The sequence below is a fragment of the Scyliorhinus torazame genome, chromosome 17 (assembly GCF_047496885.1).
Source record: "Scyliorhinus torazame isolate Kashiwa2021f chromosome 17, sScyTor2.1, whole genome shotgun sequence".
NCBI classification, from domain to species: Eukaryota; Metazoa; Chordata; class Chondrichthyes; order Carcharhiniformes; family Scyliorhinidae; genus Scyliorhinus; species Scyliorhinus torazame.
The window spans coordinates 129788230-129803108 of record NC_092723.1 but is presented as its reverse complement, the minus strand read 5'-3'; the positions used below and the strand labels follow the sequence as shown (position 1 = coordinate 129803108).

The following is a 14879-nucleotide window of genomic DNA, read 5'->3' as shown; positions in this document are numbered from 1 at the left end:
CACGCTGAATAAAGCCTCATCGACTTCACTCTATTCGTCTCACGGAGTCTTTGTGCGCTACAATTTATTAAGCGTGCCTAAAAAGGACTATGGAGCTCAGGATCATTCCGGAATGCCGGAGGATCAGCCCCCACGCAGTGAACGCGGCAGCAGCCTTCAAGCACTGGCAGACTTGCTTCGAGGCCTACCTCAGAACGACCACCGGCCAGGTCACAGAAGACCAAAAACTGCAGGTCCTGCACTCGAGGGTGAGCACGGAGATTTTCTCCCTCATCGAAGATGCGGAGGATTTCCAGACGGCGTTCGCAGCACTGAAAAGTCTCTATGTCCGCCCAGTTAACCAAATCTACGCTCGCTAGCAGCTCGCGACGAGACGGCAAGCTCCCGGAGAATCGATGGACGAATTCTACACCGCGCTGCTGATTTTGGGACGAGTCTGCAGCTGCCCGTCGGTGAACGCAAACGAACACACGGACATGTTAATGCGCAATGCTTTTGTGGCAGGTATGCAATCCTCCCAAATCCGCCAAAGACTTCTAGAAAAAGAGTCGCTAGGACTCTCAGAGGCACGGGCCCTAGCAGCCTCCCTAGACGTGGCCACGCGTAATACCCGCGCCTACGGCCCCGACCGCGCGGCAGCCCATTGGGCCCCGTACGTACCCGTCGCGGCAAACCCCCCCCCCGCCCGGACACCCCACAGGCTTGCGCGGTCCAAACGCCGAGTCGCACCGGGGGCGCCCGCTGTTATTTCTGCGGCCAGGCGAAACACCCCCGACAGCGCTGCCCGGCCCGCGCAGCTATCTGCAAAAGCTGCGGGAAAAAGGGTCATTATGCGGTTGTGTGCCGGTCCCGCGAGGTCGCCGCTGTCCCGGGAGAACAGGGAGCCCTGCAAGCCGTTTACGCACCCCAACCCCCCCAGCACGCCATGTACGACCCGCAGGCGCAGCCGCTCTGGGTCCCGACCACCACGGTCCCGGGAGAACAGGGAGCCCTGCACGCCGCTTACGCTCCCCAACCCCCCTCCCCGCAGCCCATGTATGACCCGCCACCGGCGCTACCGCTTTGGGTCCCGGCCAACACTCTCCACGGAGAGGAGGGAGTTTTGCGCGTCCCTAACGCCCCCCTAACCCCCACCCCGCGCCCCACGCCTGACCCGCTGGCGCCACCTACTTGGGCCCCGACCACCGCTGTCCCCGGTGAGGGAGCTCCGCGCGGTCCTAGCGCTCGCAGACCTAGCGCTCGCGGTCCTAGCGCTCCCCAGCCCCCCCAGCGCACCATGTGTGACCCACAGACGCCGCCATTTTGGGTCCCGGCCACCACGAGGGGAGGAGGGGCGCCGCCATCTTGGACCGCCCCAGACCTGTACGACGCGTGGGGGCGGCCATTTTGTCCACCCCCGCCGCCATCTTGTGACCCCCCCAGCCACGTGCGATGTATGGGGGCGGCCATTTTGTCCATCCCCGACGCCATCTTGGACGGCAACAACGGACCCCACTCCACTACTACAACCACGTCTCGCTTCAATTACGCTCGATCAAGCTCGGCCCCGGACACTCCAGACGACGACGACAACGGTGCTAATAAACGGCCACGAGACGCCATGCCTAGTCGACTCCGGGAGCACGGGGAGCTTTATACACCCCGACACAGTAAGACGCTGTTCCTTGACCACCTATCCCAGCGCACAAAAGATTTCCCTAGCTGCAGGATCCCACTCCGTACAGATCCAGGGATTCTGCATAGTTACCCTAACGGTGCAGGGGAGGGAGTTCAAAAACTACAAACTAAACGTCCTTCCCCAACTCTGTGCCCCCACCTTACTGGGATTAGATTTCCAATGCAATCTACAGAGCCTTACGTTCAAATTCGGCGGCCCAATACCCCCACTCACTATCTGCGGCCTCGCAATCCTCAAGGTGCAACCCCCGTCCTTGTTTGCGAACCTCACCCCGGATTGCAAACCCGTCGCCACTAGGAGCAGACGGTACAGCGCCCAGGACCAGACCTTCATTCGGTCCGAAGTCCAGCGGCTACTAAAGGAGGGCATAATCCAAGCCAGCAATAGTCCCTGGAGAGCTCAGGTGGTAGTAGTGAAGACAGGGGAGAAACAAAGGATGGTCATTGACTATAGCCAGACCATCAACAGGTACACACAACTAGACGCGTACCCTCTCCCCCGCATATCCGACATGGTCAACCGGATTGCCCAATATAAAGTCTTCTCCACCGTGGACCTCAAGTCCGCCTACCATCAGCTCCCCATCCGCCCAAGTGACCGCAAGTACACAGCCTTCGAGGCAGACGGGCGATTATACCATTTCCTACGGGTCCCTTTTGGCGTCACAAACGGGGTCTCGGTCTTCCAACGGGAGATGGACCGAATGGTTGATCAGCATGGGTTGCGGGCCACGTTCCCGTATCTCGGCAATGTAACCATCTGCGGCCACGATCAGCAGGACCACGACGCCAACCTCCAAAAATTCCTCCAGACCGCCAAAGCCTTGAACCTCACGTACAACGAGGACAAGTGCGTTTTTAGCACCGATCGGCTAGCCATTCTGGGCTACGTAGTGCGCAATGGGATAATAGGCCCCGACCCCGAACGCATGCCCAAACTCATGGAATTTCCCCTCCCGCACTGCCCAAAAGCCCTGAAACGCTGCCTGGGGTTCTTTTCATACTACGCCCAGTGGGTCCCCCAGTACGCAGACAAGGCCCGCCCCCTAATACAGACCACGACCTTCCCTCTGTCGACAGAGGCTTGCCAGGCCTTCAGCCGCATCAAAGCGGATATCGCAAAGGCCACGATGCGCGCCATCGACGAGTCCCTCCCCTTCCAGGTCGAGAGCGACGCCTCCGACGTAGCTCTAGCGGCCACCCTTAACCAAGCGGGCAGACACGTGGCTTTTTTCTCCCGGACGCTCCATGCCTCAGAAATCCGCCACTCTTCAGTAGAAAAGGAAGCCCAAGCCATAGTGGAAGCTGTGCGACAGTGGAGGCATTACCTGGCCGGCAGGAGATTCACTCTCCTCACTGACCAACGCTCGGTAGCCTTCATGTTCGATAATGCACAGCGGGGCAAAATCAAAAACGACAAGATCTTAAGGTGGAGGATCGAGCTCTCCACCTTCAACTATGAGATTTTGTATCGTCCCGGAAAGCTGAACGAGCCGTCCAATGCCCTATCCCGCAGCACATGTGCCAACGCACAAATTAACCGCCTCCAAACCCTCCACGAGGACCTCTGCCACCCGGGGGTCACTCGGTTTTACCACTTCATCAAGTCCCGCAATCTCCCATACTCTTTAGAGGAGGTCCGTACAGTCACAAGGGACTGCCACATCTGCGCAGAATGCAAGCCGCATTTTTTCAGGCCGGATGGAGCGCACCTGATTAAGGCTTCCCGCCCCTTTGAACGCCTCAGTCTCGATTTCAAAGGGCCCCTCACCTCCACCGACCGCAACGCATATTTTCTTAATGTGGTGGACGAATACTCCTGCTTCCCTTTTGCCATTCCCTGTTCTGACATGACCGCGGCCACAGTCATTAAAGCCCTGAACAGCATCTTCACACTGTTCGGTTACCCTGCATACGTCCACAGCGACAGGGGGTCCTCTTTCATGAGTGACGAGCTGCGCCAGTTCCTGCTCAGCAAGGGCATAGCCTCAAGCAGGACGACCAGCTACAACCCCCGGGGGAACGGGCAAGTAGAGAGGGAGAACGGCACGGTCTGGAAGGCCGTCCTACTGGCCCTACGGTCCAGGGACCTCCCAGTTTCACGGTGGCAGGAGGTCCTCCCGGACGCTCTCCACTCCATCCGGTCGTTATTATGTACGAGCACTAATCAAACGCCCCATGAGCGTCTCCTTGTTTTCCCTAGGAGGTCCTCCTCTGGAACGTCGCTGCCGACCTGGCTGGTGGCCCCAGGACCCATCCTGCTCCAAAAGCATGTGCGGGCACATAAGGCGGACCCATTGGTCGAAAGAGTTCACCTCCTCCACGCGAACCCCCAGTACGCCTACGTGGAGTACCCCGACGGCCGACAGGACACGGTCTCCCTGCAGGATCTGGCGCCCGCCGGCAACACGCACACCCCCCGACACCATCAACCCAACCCCCCCCCTTCCTGCCACCGCCGCACCCCGCGACCGCCCCCTTCCCAGGAGGATTGGCTCCCCTCCCCTCAGCACCGACCAAGAATAAAGCCCAAGCTGAAACTATAGGCTCCTGGAGGCGACAACACCGGTACAAGCACCACCACCACCGGGGCCGAGGCGATCGACACGGACGACCAGACCACCCGACCGACTCGTGGCGTCGATCTAAAACTAAATATGGACTTTTACCAAGAACATTTTGCTTTTCTTCCTATACCCTCTGTAAATAGTTGCAACAGGACAAAATTGTACAATACTGTATTGCCATGTGAATGTTTTTTTTCCTCCCAGGACCAGCCCTGTAAACCCTTACCACCATACGAAGCATCACCCCGCCGGGTTAATTTTTGACAAGGGGTGAATGTGGTAGTATGTATTGGGGGTCATGTGGGACTGGAAGCACTAATGTCATTGGCTGACAGATCCCGGGTCCTGGTTGGCCATTGACCTCTAGCTCCGCCCTGAAGGCGGAGTATAAGAAGCCGGAGTCTTCCCCCGCAGGCCAGTTTACTATCGAGCTGCGGGGGAACAGACACGCTTAATAAAGCCTCATCGACTTCACTCTATTCGTCTCACGGAGTCTTTGTGCGCTACAGAATGCAGAACAGAGACAAAGGGAGTGCAGGATTGAGACGTTCAAGGTTGAGGTGCCAGGAGGCTGGAATTCCAACAGAGAATAAATATGTCATAAAGTGAGAGAGTGTGGGCGAGGGGAGGGAGAGTTGGGAGGGAGAGTGCAATGGGATGGAGAATGTGGGTGAGCGGTAGGGAGAGTTATGGGGGATGAGTGTGGGGGAGGCTGCAGGCGAGGGGGAGGGAGGTGCGGGCGAGAGGGAGGGAGAGTGTGGGTGAGGGCAGCACGGTAGCAGAGTGGTTAGCACAGTTACTTCACAGCTTCAGGGTCCCAGGTTCGATTCCCGGCTTGGGTCACTGTCTGTGCAGAGACTGCACGTTCTCCCCGTGTCTGCGTGGGTTTCCTCCGGGTGCTCCGGTTTCCTCCCACAGACCAAAGATGTGTAGGGTTAGATGGATTGGCCATGCTAAATTACCCTTAGGTTGGGTGGGGTTTACTGGGTTACGGGGTTACGTGGATAGGTTGGAGGTGTGGGCTTAAGTGGGGTGCTCATTCCAAAAAGCCGGTGCAGACTCGATGGGCCGAATGGCCTCCTTCTGCACTGTAAATTCTATGAATTCTATGAGGGGGAGGGAGAATGTGGGTGAGGGGGAGGGAGACTGTGGGCGAGCAGAGGGAGAGTGTGGACGAGGAGAAGGGAGACTGTGGGCGAGGAGAAGGGAGAGTGAGGGAGAGGGAGAGTTAGGGGAAAGGAGAGTTCAGTTGAGGCGAGTATTTAATGGACATTAGGAAGTATGTGAGGCTGAACTGCGAGAAAGAAGTTGTGAAGAGATTGAAGTGTTAGATTTGTCTGTTTACTGTTAAACGTTTCAGAGGTTCTGTCGTTTATTAATATCACACCTTTAAGTTTATAATCTCTACCTGTTGAATTCTAAGTCTTTAAATTACATTTTTATTCAATGTTATGACAATTTCTGAAAACATTTTGCCTGCCTCCTTAAGTTGGGACTTTTATGATTCGCGCTATCATTAAAATGAGGTTGTGATTTGAGAGGGAGAGGAAGGGTACCAAGCTGCAGTTCAGCTTGGTACCCTTCCTCTCCCGAGATCCTCTTCAATCTGGCTATACCCTCCTCTCCCATCCCCCATTTATACACACTCCACTATCCCCCTCATACACCCCTCCCCTATTCACCCCCACCCTCCCCTCACAGACCCCTTCACACACCCCTCCTCCAATCACCCACACCCTCCCCTCACAGATCCCTCCCCAATCACCATGCCCCACCCTACCTTTCTCACACCCCACCCCATATACCTGGCTCCAACCCCCCATCACACAGACCTCCCAACCCACACTCCCCCTCACAGATTCCTCCCATTCATCCTATCCTCCTCCTTACTGACCCCTCCCCCATTCATCCTGCTGCACCTTCCCCCTCACAGAACCATCCCCCATTCAATCCCACCCCCCCTGCCCCCTCTGACCATTCCCCCATTCACCCCACCCTGCCCCCCACGCACCCCTCCCCCATTCACCTGCCCCCCACCCAAGCTCCCCTCAAAGATTCCCTCCCTATTCACCTTGCCCCACCCTCTCAGACCCATCCCGCATTCAGCCTAGTATCCTCCTCATCCCGAATTCCTCCCTCGTCCAACCTCACACACTGCCCCTCCCCCATTCAAGCTTGCACTCTGCGACCTCGATTTTGAAACCAATGATATATTTTTGGCATTGTGATTGCCAATTTCTGCTCAGCAAGATCCCACGTGGGGCAATGGGATGATGATCAGATTAACTGTTTTAGTAATGTTGGGAATAAATATTTTGACAACACCCTTGATCATCTTTGAAATAGCATGAGGGGCGAAATTCTCCCGAAACGGCGCGAAGTCTGCCGACTGGCGCCCAAAACGGCGCCAATCAGACGGGCATCGCGCCGCCCCAAAGGTGCGGAATGCTCCGCAGCTTTGGGGGCCGAGCCCCAACATTGAGGGGCTAGGCCGGCGCCGGAGGAATTTCCGCCCCGCCAGCTGGCGGAAATGGCCTTTGTTGCCCCGCCAGCTGGCGCGGAAATGACATTTCCGGGCGGCGCATGCGCGGGAGCGTCAGCGGCCGCTGACAGTTTCCCACGCATGCACAGTGGAGGGAGTCTCTTCCGCCTCCGCCATGGTGGAGACTGTGGCGGAGGCGGAAGGGAAAGAGTGCCCCCATGGCACAGGCCCGCCCATGGATCGGTGGGCCCCGATCGCGGGCCAGGCCACTGTGGGTGCACCCCCCCGGGGCCAGATCGCCCCGCGCCCCCCCCAGGACCCCGGAGCCCACCCACGCCGCCTTGTCGCGCCGTTCAAAAGGTGGTTTAATCCACGCCGGCGGGACAGGCAATTTATCGGCAGGACTTCGGCCCATCCGGGCCGGAGAATCCAGCGGGCGGGGGCCCGCCAACCGGCGCGGCCCGATTCCCGCCCCCGCCGAATATCCGGTGCTGGAGACTTCGGCAACTGGCGGGGGCGGGATTCACGCCAGCCCCTGGTGATTCTCCGACCCGGCGGGGGGGTCAGAGAATGACGCCCCTGATCTTTTAAAATCACCTGTGGGGACAGACAGGGCTGTGGTCTCCTGTGACTGAGCAGCACTCCCTCTGCAGGTACTGCACTGAAGTACAAAATAAAAAAGTGTGCTTTACCTCTCTGCCCAGCTTAACGATAAGGCAATTGACTGAGGGATTTATTCCACAGGTTTGGTTCCAGAATCGCAGAGCCAAGATGCGGAGACAGTTGAAAATCCAGGGCAGACCCATGGAGAAGAGCAGAGAGCCCAGCAGCTCTCCCGAGGAAGAGAAATGTGACCGTTCGGAGCACAAATCCAACAACCAGAAGACAGAGAAAGGCAGCTACCCCTGGGCAGGATCGCAAACTGACCAAGGGGAGATCGTGCTCGCTGCCCCTTTCCGGACAGTGGTCCACGGAATCAAAGACAATTCCAGCCCCAGTCCGAGCCCGGAGGAGATTCGTAGCTGCAGCATTGCCACATTGCGAGCAAAGGCCAGGGAACATGAGGCTGTGATACACAATGGGGCTGCTAAACCACTCCCTAACTCTCAATGCTCTTCTCCACAGCACCCGGGAGCCAATGACGAGGCCATATAATATAGTCTGTATTACAGAGTGAACACACTACTGAGCTCCTTCATCATGCAGATAAAGGTTACAAATTGAATGATTCACAACCCACAGAGAGAACTTGTAACAGGGAGAGAGAGAGTGTGTAACTGATTGACACAGAAACACACAGGGAATGTTCAATACGGAGAGAGTACAACACAGAGAGATTGTAACACATGGTAATTGTTTAAAACACAAAGACTGTGAGTGAGAGAGACTGTAACACATAGAGCAACTGTACAAAATACAGATGTAATATCTGTCACGCATAGACAGACTAATGCAGACTGTCACGTACAGACAGATTACAATACAGAGATTGTAATATACTTACGGTCACATATAGACAGACTAACGCAGATGGTCACGTACAGACAGATTACAATACAGAGACTGTAACATACACAGTCACATATAGACAGGCTGACACAAACTGTCACGTACAGACAGATTACAATACAGAGACTAATATACACACTGACACACATAGACAGACTAACGCAGACTGTCACGTACAGACCGATTATAATACAGAAACTGTAAGACACAGAGAAACTGGGTAACAGAGAGGGAACCGACAATGGAACCGCTTAAGATTTAAATATGAGGGCAGTACGGTGGCGCAGTGGGTTAGTCCTGCAGCCTCACGGTTCGATCCCGGCTCTGGGTCACTGTCCGTGTGGAGTTTGCACATTTTCCACGTGCTTGCGTGGGTTTCGCCCCACTACCTAAAGATGTGCAGGCTAGGTGGATTGGCCACGCTAAATTGCCCCTTAATTGGAAAAAATGAATTGGATACACTAAATTTATGTTAAAAAAAGATTTAAATGTTCCATGGAAAGATCCGTAATTTTGCTGAAAGGAGGAATATTCGATCCATGGGCCACAGTCTAATATAGAGATAATCAATAGGGGTTCATGATTCTTCAGAACTCAGAGGCTTTGGTAAATAAGGATGCTGACAGCAAAACTGTTAAAGAGCTGTAGTACAATTTACAGCCCTGGGTTAAGCTGATGACCTGTGGCCAAGTGTATGATTTGCTTCAAAGTACTGCACACTACAGCCACTCCGGGTTAGAAAACCTCAATGCTTCATGTTTCAATCTCAGTGCGGATGACTGGGCTTGTACAATGTAAGTGAATTGAATATTGAATATCTCCAGGATAAAGACACTGCAAAATAGTCCACAAGGAATAAAGTTTAGTGACTTACTAAAGTCCTCACATGTTCTCACATGTTAGCTTAGTTAGTCAATATACTTGGTAACTCTCAGCCATCCAGCAGAGAGGACTAATTGCTGTTGTGAGCTCAGTGTCGACTGTAGCTCGGACACCCTCTTGCCCCTGAGTCAGGACGTCCTGCGTTCAAGTCTCACCCCGGAGATACTGGCTGGCACTCCCAGTGTAGTACTGAAGGAGTGCTGCATTGTCAGAGGTGCCATCTTTCAAATGGGCTGTTAAGCCAAGGCCTGGTTTGTTCCCTCATATGGATGTATAAGATCACGGTGCTATTTTGAAGAAGAGGCATGGAGTTCTCCCTGGTATCCTGGGGCCAACACCTACCCCTCAACCAATGCCATTAAAACCGATTACCTCAGCATTGTCACATGTGGGATCTTGCTGTACGCCAATTAGCTGCTGCATTTTCCTGCTTTACAACAGTGACTACAGTCCCACACAAATTAGTCATTGGCTGTGAAGCACGTTAGGACATCCTGAGGGTGTTAATGGTGCTCTATGAATGCAAGTCCTTTTTTTCCCTTTAGACTAATTTACCTCAACTAGACAAGCAGCAGGCTGCCCCTTAACCACTGCCCTCAGTTACCGCCCCCTACCCCTCCATATGCATGTGAATGATTGGTGAGGGTGGGTTTAGACTGCGATGCCTCCCATGGACGAATGGCCAGCTAATGGGCTGGGGTTCGCATACAAAGAATGCCCACTTGAGTGAGGAGTAGGAGGCACAGATGCCCCCTAGAAGTGCACCTGAGAAAGGGTTGGCAGAGATTAAGGGAGAGGTGTCACTTCTCACAATGAATTGTAAGCCATGTTATTCTGTACAATATATAATAAATTGTAATGTATTTTCCATTTAATTTTTTTGTTTTTCTTTTAATTTAGAGTACCCGATTCTTTTTTTTTCCAATTAAGGGGTAATTGAGCGTGGCCAATCCACCTAGCCTGCACATCTTAGGGTCGTGGGGTTGAGACCCATGCAGACACGGGGAGAATGTGCAAACTCCACATGGACAGTGACCCGGGGCTGGAAACGAACCTGGGTCCTTGGCGCTGCGAGTCAGTAGTGCTAACCACAGTGCCATCGTGCTGGCCATATTAATTTTAACCCTAACCCTAACCCTAATTTGTTTTTGTGCTGCTGTGGCACAAGACAATGTCAAATGCATGAAAGATGGTGTCAATACTCAGTGACAAACGTTGCATGTTTTTATAACATTAAATGACACAGGACATACAGCACAAAAACAGACCATACAGCCCACCCAGACCATGCCAGTATTTATGTTCCACTTGAACCTCCTCCCATCCTTTCTCATCTATATTCTCACCACTCTCTGGGTGAAGAAGTTCCTTCTGATTTCCCTGTTGGATTTCTTGCTGACTATTGATGTCTCCAGTTATACCCCCACAGAGGGAACAGTCTCTCTGCTCCACTCAATCAAAACCTTTCATAATCTTAAAGATCTGTTAGGTCACCACTCAGCATATTTTTCCCAATCCTGTCAGTCATGTACTCATGCATTTTTGGTATCGTCCTGGAAAATCTTCTCAGCCTCCTCTCCAGTGCCTTTTTATAAAATGGTGTCTGTAAATCTGTCTAAAGAAGCTTCAATACAGGTTCAGAATGACTTCCCTACATTCAATTATATTTCTATAGAAAGAAAATCTAGTGCTTGGTTTGCAGTACACGCTGACACGTACACTCACACACACACATTGACACAAACACACACACAAATACGCTGACAGAACACACACAGACACAACACACACATGCACACTGACATGCAAGGGCGGCATGGTGGTGCAGTGGTTAGCACTGCTGCCTATGGCGCTGAGGACCCGGGTTTGATTCCGGCTCCGGGTCACTGTCCGTGTGGAGTTTGCACATTCTCCCCATGTCTGCGTGGGTTTCACCCCCACAACCCAAAGATGTGCAGGTTAGGTGGATTGGCTACGCTAAATTGCCCCTTAATTGGAAAAAAATAATTGGTTACTCTAAATTTATAAAACAAAATGCATACTGACACACACACTGACACACACACACACAAGCTTCTGGACAAAACATTTGTTTAATTCTCTAGATAGCAATACTAAGCAACAACAACTTGTATTTAGATAATGTTGCTTCACAGGAGTATTGTAAGGGGCGTCATTCTCCGACCCCCCAGCGGGTCGGAGAATGGCCGTTGGCTGCCGTGAATCCCGCCCCCGCCGGTTGCCGAAGTCTCCGGTACCGGAGATTGGGCGGGGGCGGGAATCGGGCCGCGCCGGTTGGCGGGCCCCCCCGCTCGATTCTCCGGCCCGGATGGGCCGATGTCCCGCCAATAAATTGCTTGTTCTGCCGGCGTAAATTAGAGTAGCTATTTACCGGTGGGACAAGGCGGCGTGGGCGGGCTCCGGGGTCCTGGGGGCGGCGCGGGGCGACCTGACCCCGGGGGGGTGCCCCCACGGTGGCCTGGCCCGCGATTGGGGCCCACCGATCTGCGGGCGGGCCTGTGCCATGGAGGCACTCTTTCCCTTCCGCCTCCGCAACGGCCTCCACCATGGCGGAGGCGGAAGAGACTCTCCCCACTGCGCATGTGCGGGAAACTGTCAGCGGCTGCTGACACTCCCACGCATGCGCCGCCCGGAGATGTCATTTCCGGGCAAGCTGGCGGGGCAACAAACGCCGTTTCCGCCAGCTGGCAGGGCGGAAATCCCTCCGGTGCCGGCCTAGCCCCTCAATGTTGGGGCTCGGCCCCCAAAGATGCGGAGCATTCCGCACCTTTGGGGCGGTGCGATGCACGTCTGATTGGCGCCATTTTGGGTGCCAGTCGGCGGACATCGCGCCGTTTGGGGAGAATTTCGCCCAAGTTTTTTTTTTTTTAATTTAGAGTACCCAATTATTTTTTTCAATGAAGGGGCAATTGAGCCTGGCCAATCCACCTAACCTGCACATTTTTGGGTTGTGGGGGTGAAACGCACGCAGACACGGGGAGAATGTGAAAACTCCACATGTACAGTGGCCCAGGGCCGGGATCGAACCCGGGTCCTCAGCGCTGCAGTCCCAGTGTATCAAAGAAAATTTGGCATTGAGCTCCATAAAGAGATAGCAGAACACATGACCAGAAACATGGTTAATGAAGGAGGTTTTATGGTCGGTCTTCAAGGGGAAAATGTGGGAGAAAGGTGGGGAGGTTTTGGAAGGGAATTTCTGAGCTTGAGCCTCAGTAGCCGAAGACACAGCCCACAGTGGTGGGCCGAAGGAAGGAGATGAACAAGAGGCCAGAGAGCTGGGATTATAGAGCTGGAGGGAAGTCAGGAAGTCATTGCAATGCCTTGGAACAGAAAGATTTCTACATGTAAAAGAGACCAAGATCTATGCCAACTTAAGAGGTAAACCAACTCTGCCAGGCTTTTTTCTTGTTGACTTCACAAGGTAAGTGATTGTTTCAGTGTCAGTCTAAACACTGCAAATATACAGAGTTCAGGCACACCCACCATGTATCACATGGGGAGGTGGTGTCATAGTGGTATTGGCACTGGACTAGTAATCCAGAGACCCAGGGTCATGGTCTGGGGTCCTGTGTTCAAATCCCACCATGGCAGATGGTGAAATTCAAAAAACAAATCTGGAATTAAAAAGTCTAATGGTGACCACAAAACCTTTGTCTGTGGTGATAGGTGGACTATCATCTGCATATAATATGAGTAAATTATCATCTGTATGTGTATTATAAGTTATATGTTTTACTGTTGTAGTTCCAGCATCTGACCACCAGCTGGTGTGAGTATGCAGACCCGGACACACCATGGGGGCGATTCTCCGATATGGAGGCCAAGTGTTCACGCCGTCGTGAACGCCATCGCGTTTCACGACAGCGCGAACAGGGCCCGGGCACGACCTATTCTGGCCACCACAGGGCCAGAGAATCGGCGCTGGAGCGGTTATTACGCACGCCGGCCCCTCACCAACATGGCGGCGATGTTCTGGGGCCGCACGCGAAAGGAGGCAGGCCCGGGGGGGGGGGAGAGGCCGGCCCGCCGATCGGTGGGCCCCGTTCACGGGCCAGACCCCATCGGAGGCCACCCCGGTGAAGGAGCCCCCTCCCTCCCCCACAGGCCGCCCCCGCAGCGTTCCCGCAGAGTTCCCGCTGGCAGCGACCAGGGGTGGACGGCGCCGTCGGGAACCTGTCGTGTTGTAGCGGCTGCTCGGCCCATCCGGGCCGGAGAACGCCGCTCGCCGGTTCTCTGAGCGGTCCGGTTTCCGGGGGGTGGGAGAATCGCGTGCGGGGGTCGGGACGGCATGGCGCGATTCGCACGGTGCCCCGGCGATTCTCCCACCTGGCGTGGGGGTGGGGGGGGGGAGAATAGCGCCCCACGTGTTCCAGGAGAAGGTGTTAGTAAGGAGTTTGTAGCAGTCGTATATTAGAATAGCTGTGTAGTATCTTAATGTAAGTTAGTGTTAGACCATTATTTCCAACTGTATTCATCTTTTAAAAAAATATTTTTTTATTCAATTTTAACAAATTTTAAACAAACCCCCCCCCTTACAGAAAGAGAAAAGAAACCACACAGAAAAACACCGTATTCCCAAATTATACCGAGAATTCCCCCAATATACAAACCTCCCCACGAAACAAAATAAATTCATACCCAGAGACCCCCCCTGGGTTGCTGCTGACTTCCTCCTAACGTTCCGCCAGAAAGTCTAGGAACGGTTGCCACCGCCTGAGGAACCCTTGCACAGATCCCTACAAGACAAACTTTACCATCTCCAATTTAATGAACCCTGCCATGTCATTAATTCAAGCTTCTACACTTGCGGGCTTCGCATCCTTCCACAGTCGCAGAATCCTCCGCCGGGCTACCAGGGACGCAAAGGCCAGAATACCGGCCTCTTTCGCCTCCTCACTCCAGGCTCGTCCGATACCCCAAATAATACTAACCCCCAGCTCGGCTTGACCCGGGTGTTCACCACCTTGGACATAGTCCTCGCAAAGCCCCTCCAAAACCCCTCCAGCGCCGGGCATGCCCAGAACATATGGGCGTGATTTGCCGGGCTCCCCGAGCACCTCACACACCTGTCCTCTACCCCAAAAAAACCTACTCAACCTCGCCCCTGTCATATGCGCCCTGTGAACAACTTTAAACTGTATCAGGCTGAACCTGGCGCAAGAGGAGGAAGAATTAACCCTACCCAGGGCATCAGCCCACAGACCCTCATCTATCTCCTCCCCGAGCTCCTCCTCCCACTTGCCTTTTAGTTCCTCCACCGAGGCCTCCTCTTCCTGCATCTCCTGATAGATCGCCGAGACCTTGCCTTCTCCAACCCATACACCCGAAATCACCCTGTCCTGAATCCTTCGTGCTGGAAGCAGCGGGAATTCCCTCATCTGCCGTCTCACGAACACCCTCACCTGCATGTACCTGAAGGTGTTTCCAGGGGGCAGCCCAAATTTCTTCTCCAGCGCCCCAAGGCTCGCGAACGTCCCATCTATAAACAGGTCCCCCATTCTTTTAATTCCTGCCCGGTGCCAGCTCAGAAACCCCCCATCCATTCTTCCCGGGACAAACCGATGGTTCTCTCGAATCGGGGACCAAACCGAGGCCCCCACCTCGCCTCTGTGCCGCCTCTACTGCCCCCAAATTTTCAGAGTCACCGCCACCACCGGACTCGTGGTGTACCTTGTAGGCGGGAGCGGCAACGGTGCCCTCACCAGCGCCCTCAGACTCGTGCCCACACAGGACACCATCTC

At 54.2% G+C, this 14879-nt stretch overlaps 1 protein-coding gene across 1 annotated transcript in view; it reads left to right on the top strand.

Moving 5' to 3' along the window:
- The window catches only part of LOC140394137 (visual system homeobox 2), a 36791-nt gene extending 26799 nt beyond the window's left edge, over positions 1-9992 (top strand). The window contains exon 3 of the mRNA XM_072481021.1: positions 7471-9992. Within this exon, the coding sequence (XP_072337122.1) occupies positions 7471-7881 (411 nt within the window). The 3' untranslated portion in view covers positions 7882-9992. The remainder of the gene's footprint in view (positions 1-7470) is intronic.
- Positions 9993-14879: the final 4887 nt, after the last annotated feature.